At 43.7% G+C, this 16775-nt stretch overlaps 1 protein-coding gene across 5 annotated transcripts in view; it reads right to left on the bottom strand.

Moving 5' to 3' along the window:
* SAE1 (SUMO1 activating enzyme subunit 1) overlaps positions 1 to 16775 on the bottom strand; it is a 68270-nt gene that overhangs the window by 34269 nt on the left and 17226 nt on the right. For all 5 annotated transcript variants that reach the window (XM_059045470.2, XM_067019584.1, XM_067019583.1 and 2 more), the window contains exons 3-5: positions 13990 to 14163; positions 11674 to 11816; positions 10313 to 10412 (exon numbers count right to left, since the gene is read on the bottom strand). In XM_059045470.2, the coding sequence (XP_058901453.1) occupies positions 10313 to 10412; positions 11674 to 11816; positions 13990 to 14163 (417 nt within the window). The remainder of the gene's footprint in view (positions 1 to 10312; positions 10413 to 11673; positions 11817 to 13989; positions 14164 to 16775) is intronic.

Here is a 16775-nt window from a genome sequence, read left to right on the forward strand (position 1 = left end):
AAATAACAGAGAAGAAAAACAAGCAAAGGGGATAGCATGAAACCTCCAGGCTGTGGAAATGGAAATGGCATTTGCAAAAGCTCTGTGGTAGGAGGAAATGTGGTTGAAACCTATTAAGCTAAATCAAATTTTCTCAAAAAAATGGCATGAGACAGTTATATTTTTAAATATAAACAACTAAATATGAATGAGAAAATGGTTTTCCTTTCCCTGTCCTAAACAATTAAGTCCAAAAGCCATTTGCTGAGAGTGAGGAAGGGCAGGGAAACTGTGTGTGTGTGGAGGGGCTGGGTGGCCTGGCTGGAGGGGACAGAGCAGGGCAGGGTAAGAAGGGCATCCCCAAAGGGCAGCAACAGGAGACTGATTACATCCAAGGACTTGATGAAACAAGAAATTACGTTCAGAATCTGGGGAGCCAGGTTTCTCACTGTCAGAGAAGAAGAGAATTAGAAATATGGAAAAGGAGAAAAGTAGAATGAAGCCTGCGGTGAGAGTTACTGGCATGAACTCGTTTTCTATATATATAGGCAGATAAGGAAATAAATGTAGATGCAAGTGTGTATGTGTACACATACAAACATTTACCTGCCGTGTCCACTGAGAAGGTCTAAAAGCAATGATATTCTGATAGCAATGAGCACATCTAACACCCAGATTTTGGTTTCTAATCACCAATAAGAGAAACATTTCTCCTTGGAGATATGACTGATTTCAAAACTGGGGCAGCAGGAACACAAGAAGAGCCTGAAACAAGGAAAGTCCTCAAAGAATGATGGGCCACGTCAAGAGGTAATAGGAGCCAGCTTAAAGAAGCTTCCACTGGTCAAATTTGAGGATAAATATACTAAAACAATTTGAGGATAAAAATAGATTATAATAGTTTAAGTAAACTATAATCCATTAGTCCACAGACCTAAAATTAACTAATTAATAAAGTTTGATAGGAATGGGGTATTTACATTTTCAAAATACTCCTCCACAGAATACCTACCAGTCACACAGGGAAAAAAACTGTTTTCAAAGGAGCAGTCTGGCAACAATCTTACTCAAATGATCAAAGTTAACATTACCAGGAAAGGGGCCTGTGATAACCATACACCAGACCACGGGATGCAACGAGAAGCATCCATGTCGTGACATTTTTGCCAAAGATGTGTAGCTAGAGTCTAATCACGAGGGAACATCAGATGAACCTAAACTAAGGGACATTTTACAAAATAACTGGCTTGCAACTTTTAAGTGTCATGAAAATCTAGATGCACACATGATTCTGAACTGGATCCTTTAGCTGTTAAGGACATGATTGGAACAACTAGTCAAACTTGAATGGGGTCTGAGGATTAGATGGCAGCAACGTACCCATGTGTATTTCCTGATTTTGATGGTTGGTTTCTGACTAAGGAGAATGCCTTGTTTGAGAAAATACAGACTGAAATATTTGGGAGTAAGGTGGTAGCACCTTCCTCTCAAATTTTTGGCACTACTAGCTACTTTTACCAAGTTTTAAGACGGCATATGTGTGTAAGTGTATAAACAATATCAAACTTACAGAGCTGTGCGTCTTTCTTCCTGTCTTCTCTACACACACACACATCAGATATTTTAAAAATAAAAGAGAAAAAAAAAAGAGAAAAAAATAAGAAGAAAAGAGAAAAAAGACAACAAAGGTACAATTTAGCAGGCTAAGTGGACCAAGATCTATCAGCTACCAGGCAGCTTGCTGAAGACCATAAGGGATTTGAAAGATTAAAGTTCAAATTGCTGGTAAAGATAAAACAGTCGTGGTTTTCAAGGTGGCTTTCTGCCTCCCCATAATCACTCCTCTGGGGTCTGGATCCATTGTAAAAGCTGGCATACAAGATGTTTGTACTGCCCTCAAACCTTTTGGTCAATGGGTCTGTTTGACCTTAACAGATAAGTCATGTAGTTAGCGGAGTGACATTTAGTGCCTGATACAGACTTGCCAGACCCTCTTAGCAAGTCTTACAAGGCAGATCAAGCCGTCAGCAGTATGGTCTGGAAATGCCATCACAATAAGAAAACAGTCTTAACCAGGTTTCAGAAACTACCAACACCTTAATTCAGAATTTTTGTAGTTTGTCTGGCAAAGACCAATGCTAAGAATCCACTGATTCGTTAGGCCGTTATATGACAAATGAAGGGAAAAAAAGTTGTTTTTACAGTCTTAGTCCCAGGCAGGCCCACTTCTAACACTTTCAGGGCCTGAGGGTAAGAGCACAAATGAAAACCTACGTCTACATATTTAGTTATAAAATCACACGAATAAGTTATTAAGTATACCATATTCCCCTGCGCTGACAAATAAACCTTCTTCATAACCACCTGGAAGACCAGGTTCAAATTTGGAATTCTCACACTCCTTGGGAGTGCTGTGCCAGAACGAGATACCCTGGGAAGGCCGTACCCGCACCCTTTCCCTGCTCTGGCTCTGACCCAAAATGCAAGGGGCTTTGCACTTAACTTTGCAAAGGGCTTTGCCCATCCTTCTCCCCCAAAACATCCACCCCTCAGGCCTAGGCATGCAGACATTGTGGCAAGGTCTGTACTCCAGAGGCAGATCAGGGAAGAAGCCCACAAAAGCCCAGGAAGTAGCCTGGGGTTATCTGGGCAGGAGATTCCAGGGGTCCAGGTATCCAGAATGTGGTCTAGAACTGGAGGAAGTCTACAAGATCCAGGCAGATGCAACTCCTTCATCCCATGGGATCCTTACCCTGTGAGGGGAATGGCTGGAGGAAGGCCAGAGTGGGACCTTCTATAGCACCAGGGCCAAGGATAGAGGCCCTTTTTCCCTCCTCAACTCTAAGGGCAGAATTAGACTCAGTTCTGCCACTAACCTGTGACCTTAGGCAAATGAATTAACCTCTTTTGGGCCTGTCTGTGGCTGACAACTTTTAGAGAAGTTTCCTGGTATCTGAGAAGGAGATGCCCTGTGGCCTTGTCTTTAATGTGTACTAGCCCTCCAGCCTCAGGTAACAAAGCCAGGGGTGGACACATGACCCAAGCCAGACCCATCAGATTGTTTCTCCCAGGAATCGAGAGTATGAAAGTTGGAAATGGAGACACATTAATGTCAGAGCTCTGAAGAGAAAGGCCAAATTCCTGCTGCCTCCGAGGCTCCCCAGCTGCCCCGGTCTTTCCCCTTCTCAGATCACAGGAGCTACTCCATGCTTCTTTTGCTACTCCAGCCTGCCTTCAATTCACGCCCCCTTTTCTGGTTCAAGGTACCCAAAGTCTACTATCACGGCTCATAACTATTAAAAGTAAAACAAAACTTAACCAAGCTGCCTAATCTGTAGTAGCACAGATGCAAAACGTGGTGGCTTGCTTTACCGACCTCACTGGCATTGAGCTTATAAAGAGAAAAGCCCACTCGACGGTGCTTTCAAGGAATGAGGAGCCTTTCAGATGAAGCGGTGGGCAGTGCCCGCCAGGCAGTAGCATCCGCCACCCCCTGAATGAAGGGAGCTTCCACACCTCACTCGTCCCCCCGCCCATCCACACCCCTGGCTCATGGGTCCCTCTGCCTCGAACGCCCAACCCACTCCCCTCCACTGTCTGTTTTCTCCCCTGACGATTCTGGGCCTTGAGGATTTCAATCTGAGAGTCAGGTTAAGACTAATAATAAGCCCTCTCACACCGTTAACTGATCCCCTCTCCTCAGGTGGGTAGCAGCTTCCTGAGGCAGGGACCACAGAGAAAGGCACAGCACTGAATGGACTCGATTTTCAGTAAATACCCCTGAGCTGATAGGACCTACCTGCTTTTCATTTGCCGAAAAGCCCAACCATAAATATAAAGATGAATTCTCCACACAGTCTATCTGCTATCAAATTAAGGGGTTGTGCTGGGCCATTTAGAATAATGGGAGACTGCAATAACCTCTACGCAATAGGACACTGGCTCAATAGATCATGGCAAGGCAAAAAGGGGAAGACCGACACATACAGCCATTTAAAATCATGTTCTCCAATTGTACGCCAACTATATGTCAATAAAAAAATAAATAGAATAGAATAGAATCATGCTCTCCAAAGGAGACATAAAGATTTGAGGAGTGCTTATGAAAATACATGGAGTGAAAACGGAAAAGACAATACATACATATGTCATATAGTACATCAGATCATTATACATGTCTTGCATGTACTAACATATATTAATTAGTGCTCTTATTTATCATGTACATGCATAAGAAGAGTACTGACATCACTGGGTAACAGGGTTCACATTTTCTCAACTTGTTCTGTATTTTCCACATTTGGGACTTGTGAACCTACTTTACTTCTTAGATCAGGCTGAACATCTATAACAAGTGATACAGATCTGGATGTAAAGCTGAATGTAAATCAGAATTGAAACAACTTTCAAACTACAGATTTCTAGGTCTAATTTCCACACCTACTCATGGGAGACCATAGTTTTCAAAAGCATTTTAACAACTGACAACCCCAACCCGAGACAGTTTTCACACTCTGCAGAGCGGCAAAAGAGCCTCAAGTTACCAAATGTTACTGTTACGTGCTGCTGGGTTTGGAATGTAAATTGAGGAAACTACTTGAGAGTTATTTTTCAGGGTCTGGTAAAGCTGAAGATGTGCACATCCTAAATCTCCTATATCCTAGAGAAATCACACACCTACCCAAGCAGATTATCTACACACACACACACACACACACACACACACACACGGACTGCAGCACAATTTGTGAGAGCAGAAGCTTATATACCTAAATACCCATTAGCAGGAGAATAAATAAACAAACAGTAATGTTTTCACACAACAAATACTCTATGGTCAAAACAAAAACAAAACAAACAAAAAACACTGCAGTGCTTGCTGTCCGAGAGAACTTGCAACGATGTTGAGAACATTCTGCATGTTGGTGCTTTGCAATATGGATGCCACCAGCCGCTTGTGGTTATTGAGCGTGTGAAATGTGGCTGGTGAGACTGAAGAACTGAATTTTTAATTTAATTTAAATTTCATTAATTTTAATTTAAATAGCCACATGCGGCCGGTGGCTACCATAACGGACAGTGAAGCCCCAGAACCACACACAAACACAGATGGCCTCACAAACACAAAGCTGCTCTTAAAAAGCACATGGCAGCATACATAAGATGCAAAACCAATCTTTAAGAAGTTAAAACGCATACCAAACAATTCTATACTACTTGGGAAAACAAACATGTGCAGTAGGAAGAAATGCCCAGAATAAGAACCACAACTGAGGACAGTGGTTACTCATGCGGGCAAGCGATAACCAGGGGCCTCTATCACATCAGCATGTTTTATGCTTTAAACTGGGGGGTGGGCACATGGCGGTTAGCTCTATCATTCTCTATTTCATTTTTAATTTATACCTACAACACCACCTAGTAAGCTTCATTCCATTGTTTAGATTTACAAACACATGATAAAACACCACGCCAAGCAGGGCTACATCCACCCCTTCTCGATACCTTATTAAATCCACACAAATGGACCAGCAGTCCTGAGAAGACACAGAAAGAACACCCAGACTGGTACAACAGTACAGGGAACGTTTTGGTTTTTAAGTTGGATAGTATTTGTTTTACCATTATGTTCCATAACTTGCATGATTTTTGTATACTGAATATCTCTCTCTCTCACTCTCACACACACACATACACACAAGACTAGACTGTGCTGTGATGATGGGAGGGACTCCTTTTCCTCATCCGTAGAGCCAAGAAACTTCTCTCGGGTGAGACAAGGCACCACCAGCACCCACCTCACACTCCACAACTGTCCTACCTGCAAAACCTACTATCAGCAGTCCACCAAATTCTCTGCGATTTGCACCCTGCACCTCCCTGCCGCTCCCCTCCCCCAAACCAAGTGATTCTCTGACAATTTAGTTTTGAACCTCTCTGGCCTGCAAGTTCTGGTCTAGGCAACCCAATGACTTACTTTTACATATTCCTAGCCAAGAACCTTCTCTTCTTTAAAAGTCTGTTCTCTCAGCTCAGCTCAAATAACCTAAACTATGAGAAGTAATGTACTCCAACATTAATCCATTTATTTGATCACAAAGAAAGTTAACTGAATGAATCCTTTTTACAATGACAATAATCTCCTCCAGAGTTGGGTCACATTATGATGCTGCAACAGCCACAACTACACTGAACAAACATTTCCTGGGGACTCCCCTGGTGGCGCAGTGGTTAAGAATCCACCTGTCAATGCAGGGGACACGAGTTCGAGCCCTGGTCCGGGAAGATCCCACATGCCACGGAGCAACTAAGCCCACGAGTAGCCACAGCTACTGAGCCTGCGCTCTAGAGCCCACGAGCGACCCACAGCTACTGAGCCTGCAAGCCACAACTACTGAAGCCCACGTGCCTAGAGCCCGTGCTCCGCAACAAGAGAAGCCACCGCAATGAGAAGCCCGCGCACCGCAACAAAGAGTAGCCCCAGCTCGCTGCAACAAGAGGAAACCCATGCACAGCAACGAAGACCTAAGGCAGCCAAAAATAAATAGATAAACTTATTTTTTAAAAAAATCTCCTGAACACAAGTGTGCAGGGCACCGCACTAGGAACAGAGCAGCGAACAGAACTGCCCAGCCCGTATGGAGCTTCAACTCTAATGAGGGAGACCCTGACAAGTAATCTGAGGTGTAACCAGAGTTACAAATCAATGTGGCACAGAAAAGAGGAGGAACTACACTACTCAGTCATCAGGAATGCTGCTTTAAGGATGGGGGTGAGAGGAGGATGAGAGAGCTGTCAACAAATTGCTCAGAAAGGGGGAAATCAAAATAATGAATCACTCCTCAACTGTGGAATCTCACAACTAATTCATGAGAAAAGGATTACCAGTGCCCAAATTAGTCACCCACTACACCAGAAGCAGTGGTAAAATTAAATCCGTAGTGTCTTAGCATTGTCAGAGGCAAATCCTACTTTATGTTTGATCTTTAAAGAGCTATTATGGAGAGTACCCACCACCAAGCATCTATCTACTCCTATCTGGCAGCCCCCTAACAATAAAGAAACATGAACAGCAGAACAGGAGCACATTGGTGGCTTTTTAAAGTTTTCTGGAGTGATCCCAATTTTCACATATTTCATCCCACCATCCTCACAAAACTTCACGTTATCCTAGAAACTCCAAGGGGATTCACCTTGTGGGTGGTAAGGTGCGCCCGTGCCCTTCGCCACTGCCTATGCTCTCTCCCCAGCTATTCCTTCCTTCTTACACTGCTGTGTGATCTTGGAAGGGTTCCTTAACTTCTCTTGGCTTTAGCGTCAACTGTAAACGGAGACAAGAGGGCTAATTTGCTTCCCTGCACCCAATACAGTGCCTTGTCCACAGTAGGTATTTTTCAACTCGCAGATACAGAAAGGGTTCGCTGCTTGGAGTGAGGGAAGCCAGAGTCACTGTCTCAACAGCTGTGCTTTTTCTTGACCCTATTTCCTGTGACTGGATGCCGGTCCTTACTTTGGTGCTTGGCAAACTGTCTTTCACATGCCAACTCTAACAATTCTTCCTCTGGGAAGCCTTTCCGGACACTTCCTCATCACAAAACCACTGCAATCTCCTTTATCTACTGCATACTAGAGCCCACATCAGGTCTATGCCCAAGACCTGTTTCTGACGAAATCTGTCTCATCACTTCTCCTGGGCACCAAAGGAAGCAAACAATCTACTACTGCAAGCCTATCTCTGGGCTGGGCATTTTCCCACTGCCGTATTTATCACGATGGCACAGGTGCTAGAAAGGCCCAGCCAGTGTCTTCCTAGACTGTGTGAAAACCACAAGCTCTGTTTTTCCTCTTTGTTTTTTAACGTTTCTAATTTAGGAGCACAATGTGTACCTTGAAGCAAAAGTGGCTTTACAACACTGGGTTGAACCTAAGGAAAAGGGGGAGGGGAAGGGAACCCTAACCAGAAGCCTTTCACAGGAAACGGGAAGTGGTTGCTTCCCCACCCCCATCCTGCACGCTGAGCATAACCCAACTAGTTAAAAGGGCGGCATCTAAATCAAGGGATTTTTGAATTGGAGGAAAACTTCAAAACTGTGGAGCAGCCACTGCCCAAATGGAGTCGGCGTGTTACTGCAAGGTGGCAAAGCCAAGGCCCAGACCCTGCTCAGCCCGGTCCTTCCCCAGCGCTCGCGGTGAGGCCGCACAAAGACAAGGTCTGGAATCCCAGGGATTGTCATCAGGAATGCACTGAATGCCTCGGAACCTTAAGGGCTCAGGGTTGGAATCCAAGCCTGAATTGTCCCAGTGAAACAGCTGACTAACAATGTCAGCTGGGGAATATTTTGATACCTTCAAATTGGGCCCCATGTAGGAAGAGGCCGCACAAAGAGCTGTGTGACTGAAGAGCCCTAGGAATGGTACGCGAAGGCCGCCGAGTGCCTTCCAGGGCTGCCCACATTCTCCTCATAGCTAGCTAAAGTGGCTCCCAAAAGAGCTTTCCAGATCTGCCCCAGTGGGCACCATCAGAATTGACTCCCAGGAAACTTCCAGCTGTGAAGGGCAAACAAAGCTAGGGCTCTCTCCATCTGAATGTGAAAGACCTGCCTCAATCAGAGAAGGCCCTTAAGCCATAAAACCCTTCACACCAAGGCCAAGTGTCACACTTGTAAGAGGGTGTGATTTATAAATTGACAGCACCCACAAAGCTGCTTTTGTACTCCTCCCTTAGTTAACAATTTATCTCCCCCCACCAAACTCACGGAGCTATTCAGATAAAGTTTGACTGGGCCTCAAAAAGAAAGAAAGAAAGAAAGAAAGAAAAAGAAAGAAAGAAAGAAAGAAAGAAAGTAAAGAAAGAAAAAGACCCAAGTTTTGGCCAAAACACCAATGTTCACTCTGGATAATTATGGTCCTGTGAATAGACACTAAAATTAGGGCTTAATAATTCCTCTGTATTACACTCACAGCATCAAACTATTCCAATACAAACAGAAAGAGCAAGAAAAAGAAAATCTCCAACGCAGCCTTGCTGGAAACTCAAGAGTTCCACTTTTGTGGTTTTCTGCAGTCTCTTTTGTGGTTTCTGCACTCTTAGAATGCCCCCTTTAGAGCAGTTTTAACTCGACGCCCTGACCAGCTGTTTTTCTTTCTCAACATTTAGATCTACAAAGCAAAGAGTAAATAAGGGCTTGGCCATGTCTTTCCTCTTGGTTCAACAAAACCAATTCTGGCCACTTCATCTTGTTTTTTTCCCCATCGCATGAATTCCCTTCTCAAATTCCAACACTAGCTACAAAACCATCATCTGTCTACTGATTCCCTTCCCACTCCTCTTTCTTTAAAATGAATTACAGAACCAATCCTAGCAGAGACTAAGCCCCTAACGTAAACTACATTAAAAAAAATATATATATATATATATATATATATATACATCTGATAACACTTGTCAACATTGAGACCTTTCTTCTTAAAAGGTTATTTGGTGGGAAAAAAACACAAACTTTATTTAAAAAAAGCAAAAAAGCAACTAAGCAATTCAAGTTTAAACTGTCTCCCTGCCCACTTAGGACCTTACTAAACTGTTTATCAATCTGAAAAGAAAAAAAAAAAAATTGTATAAGAGTGGGGACTTCCCTGGTGGTCCAGGGGTTAAGAATCTGCCGTCCAATGCAGGGGATGCGGTTCCATCCCTGGTGAGGAAACTAAGATCCCACATGCCGCGGGGCAACTAAGGCCCGCGCGCCTCAACTACTGAGCCTGCGCTCTAGAGCCCACATGCCACAACTAGAGAGAAGTCCGTGCACCGCAACAAAAGATCCCACATGCCACAACTAAGACCTGACTCAGTCAAATAAATAAATTAATAATAAAAAAATAGATGTAGCAATAATAAAAGTGACCTAAGTTTAAAAAAAACAACAACAGTAAGGGCCTGTGCTCAAAAACAGCCTTTCTGATGCTGCTCCGTACGCCAGAGGTGCAAATCTGTGGCCCACAGAGCAGGTAAGTCTTGCAGGCGTGTTCTCTTTAGTCTCTACAGGGTGGATGGAAACAGCATGCAAAAAGGTTGCTGGTATTAAAAAGTTTGGGACAGAGCATATTAAAAAAAATCTTTCTCATTCTCTTGAAAAATCGCATCTGACATCACTGGGTCCACATTCCCTCACAGCAACAGCCGGCTGGCACCAAGCACAGCTGCCCCTTTAAATGGGACAAGCACTGGCCTAGTCCATCCAGACTCCCCCCTTCAGGACTATATGCTTGCTTCCCTTGCTGGCAGTGGTTATGGCCCCAGGGCCTCTGACCCTTGACACCACCCCTCTCCTCCACATACCTTTTTGACCATGGTTGTCTCAGATGAATCAAGTTTGGCTCTCTTGGTATCAGGTCCATCTTCTACTCCTTGACTAACTTTGGCAACTTTGGTTTTCTCCCTAGAGGGTGACAAGGGGAGGGAATCGAGTTCTACCCTATGAATCATGCCATGAGAACAAAAAGAGCATCAGTGGCTCACTGAATAGGATGGTGGTTAAGAGCAAAAGCTCATACAGATCTGGCTCAAATCCCAGCCTGGCCACTGATTACCTGATGCCTCACTTACCTGCTATGTGCGAATAATAATCCCTGAAGAATTATTACAAGAGAAATAACAAATTGCTTAGCACACTGCCTAGCACATAGTATACTCTCAATAAACTTTGTAAGTGTTCCACCTGAATCATGAAATAAAGAGCTGAACTCAATTCCTCCTCTCTGCCATGGGGAGCACACATTAAAATAATCCGGCCTTCTTTTCTCTATTGTGTCTTCTTTACCATTTATAAGGTGCCCAAAGAACTAGATTTTCTTAAAGCCATAAAACATGAGAGATACAAGAGATTTTGAACATATTTGTCCTTCCCCCATCTCGACTGTACAGGCAAGAAACTTGCAGACTGGATAAGGTTCAGTGACTTGCCTAAGAAGCTGAACAAAAGAAAGCAGTTCTTGACTCTTGGTAGGAGGCTTCACCTACCACACAGGGTCTCTCTTTACCTCTCATCGGCAAGGGTGGTGGTCAAAAGTTACAGCCCCAAAACCAACTCTTGTAGTTTTACAGTACTGGTATCATCTGCCATCTTCCATCTAGAAGCTACAAGTTCAAAACACTGCAGGTCTCATTATGTGAGAATCAGCATGGTCTGTAACCTCAATGTTCAAAATGAGAGGAGGTCTGTTTGGTCCGCCAGAGCAGTCTCTAGACCTTGGAGCTTTTTTCCATGGTAGACACTGGCGGACTGTGCCTGCAGCGTTGCCCATCTAACTTGTACTCATTTTACCATCTCTCAACCTGAACACACGCAAGCCCCAGCTGGGGAACAAATGTTTACAAACCGAGCAGGTTCTCCCTGAATAGAAAGTGTGGCTTCACCACCTGAAGTCCAAACTGATCAGATACCCACATGGTATGTTTTGATCACCTTAGAACTGCTTTCCTCATGCTCTAGAGGAGACCATCAATTCGGAAGGCAGGGGCCACATCTCCTATAATTCTGAGCATACAATCTATATATTCAGTAAGCTGTTAATGAATTGGTTTCCCAAAGTTCTAAGTATTATAGTTAAATACTTTCCTTAAATGGTTCATTTCCTACCAGTAAATAGGACTACATTTTGAAAAGGCTTTATGTTCTCTCCTCCTCTCCCCAGACTTACTCTACAAATTCATGCTCTCCGAGATTGGCAAATGTGTATCCGTGGTAGCCAAAAACATCTCCCGTAAAGAACTTGATGCTATTTTTGTGACAGATCTGGTCAACTTTAACTATTATATCCCTGGAGCAGCAAGTCAGACATACCTGCAGAAAGAATGAAAGTGGTTGGGTGTGAGTTGTGCAGACTGTGAATCCCCGCCCTGATGTCTAAATGCACCTTAATGCACAGTCTCTCTGGGCATGTGGCTAAAGCCAGTTTCAAACTGGTACAACAGGTTCTTTGGATGCTATGGTTAGAAGACAAAAGAAAAGCTGCAGGTTTCAGTGTGTAGAAAATGTAAATCATGAGACGGTCACTTCACCTTCTGCAACCAAAATGAAACATGTTTAGCTATTAAGTAAAAGGCACTCAATGAATTTGTTTCCCCTAAATCATGAACATATATAAACCATATTTCAGTTTTCAGGAAAAGGAAAAGACAGTAATATAACTTAGAGGAAGTTATTTCTAAATCATTAAACCTATTAATATCTGAATAAGGTACAGCAAGAAACAAAACCAGTTGTTTAAATTTACCCAAAGGTCATGTTTAAATACAAGGGCATTTTTCCCCCTTCTTCTGACTGATAGGTTAAGATAAAGAAAATAAACAAGTCCTGTTGAGATTATTTTCCCACAGTTTTCGATGTGAAACTTTATCTGAATTTAAGGACAAAAGAAAAGGTTACAGCCCAAGTGACCTCCCATTCAGACTTAGACAATGAGACGGTGATTCACCCAGTGGAATTATCAATGTTGCTCTGAGGCCTCTAAATTGTGTTCCAGTAAGTTGAGGTATTAGAAATAGCTAAGTTTTACTGCACAGAACACGAGCTTTTCGGCAGAAGCTTTGTGATCAGGGCCAAGAAGACAACTGCTAAATTGCACATGTTTTCTTCTGAACATAGAAAGTTGGAGAAGAAATTACAAAAGGATTTTCACTTGATAAACCTCTTGCTGTTGTCTGGCAGCCTGAATATTGAAATAAAGCTCACAGAGCAACGTGTGTCTCTGCTGCCATTCAAAGGATGCAGTCACCCAAGGAAAAGTCAAATCGAAAAGATAAGACAGGTGCAGCTAACTGACCAAACGGAGCCCTGCAGTCAAAACTGAGCATGAAAACCTATGAAGACCAGTCAAACGTGGCTCAAATACGAGGAAGTCACGCCTGCCCTGTGCACATGCGTTACACAAGCAACAGCCCCATGCTTCAGTTCTAACAAAGCTTCTAGATGCTAGAAGTTCAAAGGACACCTAGAGTAAACCAAATGTGGTTACTAGGGATAAAGAAATGAAGAGATGACTTATGTCCAAATGGAAAACGTTCCAATACCTGGACTTACAAAACAGAATAAAAAAATTTTTAAGGGACAAAATGCACAGATGATCCATCATTCCAAGCCCACATTTGAACAGATGCACATATGAAATACAACAGTGTGAAAAACAAAACTACCAAACCCAAATTCTAACCTCTCACATAATGGGCCCTTCATTTAAAAAACAAGTAGATCATCTGTGACCATTGCACGGTTATCCAACATTTGTTAAGCTTTTCCAGGGTACAGGGAGCCATGTCTGAAAGGTCACAGACACTGAAACAGAATTTAACTTATCCTTTCACCTCTGCAAAGATTTGGCAGTGAAATCAGATGAGGCTGGATATGCCTCGTTTGGCTTAAGACTACAGTGATTTTGTCTAGTTATCCATGGCAACATGGTCAAAGTGGCCGTGTGCAAGAGAGAGACAGAGACAGACCAAGATCAGGTGTGTTCTTTTTAAAGACAAAACACAAGCTGTAGTTTGGTATTTCTAACAACAAAAAAAAGACTCTGCTACAGAAATTCACCAACTTGTTAAGTTTTCAGAAGAAAACATTTGCAATAAAATGTATAGAAGCTATGTGCAAAAATTCTGGAAGGAAGACAAAACACCAATGATAAAACCTGGTCTTGGGAAAAACATGCCCAAAGAAGAAACCAAAAGGCAGCAACTCACAAGCAGCTAGAGCAGAGTCAACAGACTGGATCTGCCTACCAACACACTCTGCATGCTAAGGCAATACACTAATAAGGCATAGACACTAAGGCAATATAAGACTTCGATCTCCTAGGGCAATATATTATTAAAACTAAAGAATGAAATAGCTTAAAAACTTACTTGGGAAAAAGCTCAGATTTGAGATTCTAATGCTCCAGAGTACCTAGTACACATACCACTAGTGCTTTAACTTGCTGAATTCCTAAAGCAGATTTTACATTCTCTATGAAACTTACAGCATCAAATTGGGTGAAAAACGACTCAGGTTTCTTTTCTATATTCTCAGTGTCCACCTTCACATCCACCATGGGGTTGAGATTCTGTGCACGCTCCAAAGAGGCTTCGGCCCTGTTTCGGCCAACAGACCCAGTACGGATCAGGAACTGGGCTCCGGGGTCTTCTGGAGATACCTAGGAATAATTTTTTTTTTTTTAATACTTGAATTCGGGGGGAAAAACAAATGAACTTTTCTATTCTAAAGAATAACGAAAACATCTGCCCTCTCACTGTAGTACCACTGTTCGTACAGGACTCTGCCCCGTGCACACTCCCTATACTCTTTCCTTCTGAGGCTTTAAAATAGACACTTAACTTTTTTTTAAAAAAAACTGGGCACTGATGGTTAAACAGCACCCCCTTGTGTTTATAATGAAAATTCACTCTGAACAAAAGAAGTCCATGCTTTCCGGTGACGAAGTGAGAGAGTGGCAGGGACATATACGCGCTACCAAATGTAAATTAGATAGCTAGTGGGAAGCTGCCGCATAGCACAGGGAGTTCACCCCTGTGCTTTGTGACCACCTAGAGGGGTGGGATAGGGAGGGTGGGAGGGAGGGTGACGCAAGAGGGAAGAGATATGGGAACATATGTATAACTGATTCACTTTGTTGTAAAGGAGAAACTAACACACTATTGTAAAACAGTTATACTCAAATAAAGATGTTAAAAAAAAAAAAAGAAGTCCATGCTTTCTTAAGTAAATTTTTAACTGCTAACAAAATGACATAATCATCAGTGCTAAGAGTTGACCAAATGCCTACCATGTGCCCAATTCTAAGCAATCAGAGAGAGACATAAGTAATTTAAAGGATGTAGTCCCTGCCTACAAGTGGTTTAAAATCAGACCAACACAAAAATTAGACACAGTTAAGAATGTCTGAAACGAACTCTTAAATTCAATTAAAACTCAGAAAGGAGGACAGCTAGGCGGAGGTTGGAGCAGAGGGGTAATTTCACTCATAAGGCTGGACGTCAGCAGAAGAGAGCCTCAAAGACAGGTAATATAATCACCTGACAGCCACCAGAAGGGTTACAGATTCCACTGTTCAAAATGCATTTCTTCACACATCAAACAGCTAATTTCATCATGAATCTCCTCCATGTATGACCCCGCCACCTTCACCAAGACTGGGTTCAACAGAAGTAATCCTCCTCTCCTGCCAACTACCCACAGTACACACTCTCCCTTACTATCTTTCCTCCAAGCAAATGAGCTGGTCCTCCTCCCGTTCCAGGCCAGCCCTCTAACCGTATGCTTGACCCATCCCATCCCATCCCATCCCATCCCAGGGACCTCACCGCACAGAGAGGGACCGCACAGCACGGTGGTTAGGAGCCGCGCTCTGGGATAGTTCAGGTTGGATTCACAGCTGTGATTTGAATCCTGGCTCAACCACCTAAATGTGTGACCTTGAGTGACTATGAGGGAATCACATGGAAAATGAGGACGTTACTCCAAGCGATGCACTACTTAATCACTCCGCCGGGGGAGTCGGTACTACCTGTGCCCCACTCCTTGGCCTCACAGATCCCGGCTCTCCTTTTCCCTGCTGGACATTCCAGTTTCTATATGGGGCCTCTTAGGTGCAGCTGTTCTCAGGGTTCCACCTCAGAGTCATTCATCTTTTCACTCTATATAGCTCCATAAACCAACTCCATGCCTTATAGTTTCTACCAAAATCTGATGTTATTTCTCAAATTGCTCTTACTGGTACAGATTGCTTCCTGATCCATCCGAGTCTTTAATATGAAACTGCCCACCAGGAAGTTCCCCCTGGAGATCTCATGGCCAATCGTACTCCGATTCCTATGTTTGTTGTCTCTGTTGACAGAGACATCTCTGACGCATCCAGTTACCAGAGCCAGAAACCTGGTCTTCCTATCCTTTACACTTCCTCGATAGCAGCCACCAGGTGACGTGGTTAAGCACGCGGCCTCTGCCAAGAGTCAGACTGCCTGGGTCCTGGTGGTACCACTGACTGCTGTGACCTTGGGCGAGCCAATACTTCACTTCCTTTTTCTCTGTTTTCTTATGTGCAAAGCAGGAATGATAATCCCTACATCTCAGAGTTGTTTTGAGGCCTAAATGAGATACTACAACTACAGCTCCTAGAACAGCGTCCAGCACTTACAGTAAGTGTCAGCTGTTGTGCTTCCTCCTTGCTTTCCCATATAGAATCCTACTGACTATACCAGCGAAGCATCTCTCAGCTCTCGGTGCTTCTCGTCATCTCTATCCCCACTGTCATTCCGCAGACCCTTTTCATCTCTCACTTAAACTATTAAAGCAGCCTTTTAAGTAGTCTTCTGCCCCATATCTTGTGCCAACCGCAGTCTACACAGTATTAGTGATCTATAGATCACTATAGAAAGCCCAAAGCTGAAGTCAACCCTCGCCCATCTGAAGCTCTTCAATGACTCCTCACCACCTAGAGAATTAGGTAAGTTTACAGCAGAGCTTACCAGCTGGCCCTTCGTGACTTGGACCTCACCTGCAATCTGCAACCCCCCCAGCACCGCGGGCTTCACTCTAAAAGCACCAAACTGGGGGCTTCCCTGGTGGCGCAGTGGTTGAGAGTCTGCCTGCCGATGCAGGGGACATGGGTTCGTGCCCCGGTCCGGGAAGATCCCACATGCCGCGGAGCAGCTGGGCCCATGAGCCATGGCCACTGAGCCTGCGAATCCGGAGCCTGTGCTCCGCAGCAGGAGAGGCCACAGCAGTGAGAGGCCCGTGTACCGCAAA

Source organism: Kogia breviceps, chromosome 18 (assembly GCF_026419965.1).
Source record: "Kogia breviceps isolate mKogBre1 chromosome 18, mKogBre1 haplotype 1, whole genome shotgun sequence".
NCBI classification, from domain to species: domain Eukaryota; kingdom Metazoa; phylum Chordata; class Mammalia; order Artiodactyla; family Physeteridae; genus Kogia; species Kogia breviceps.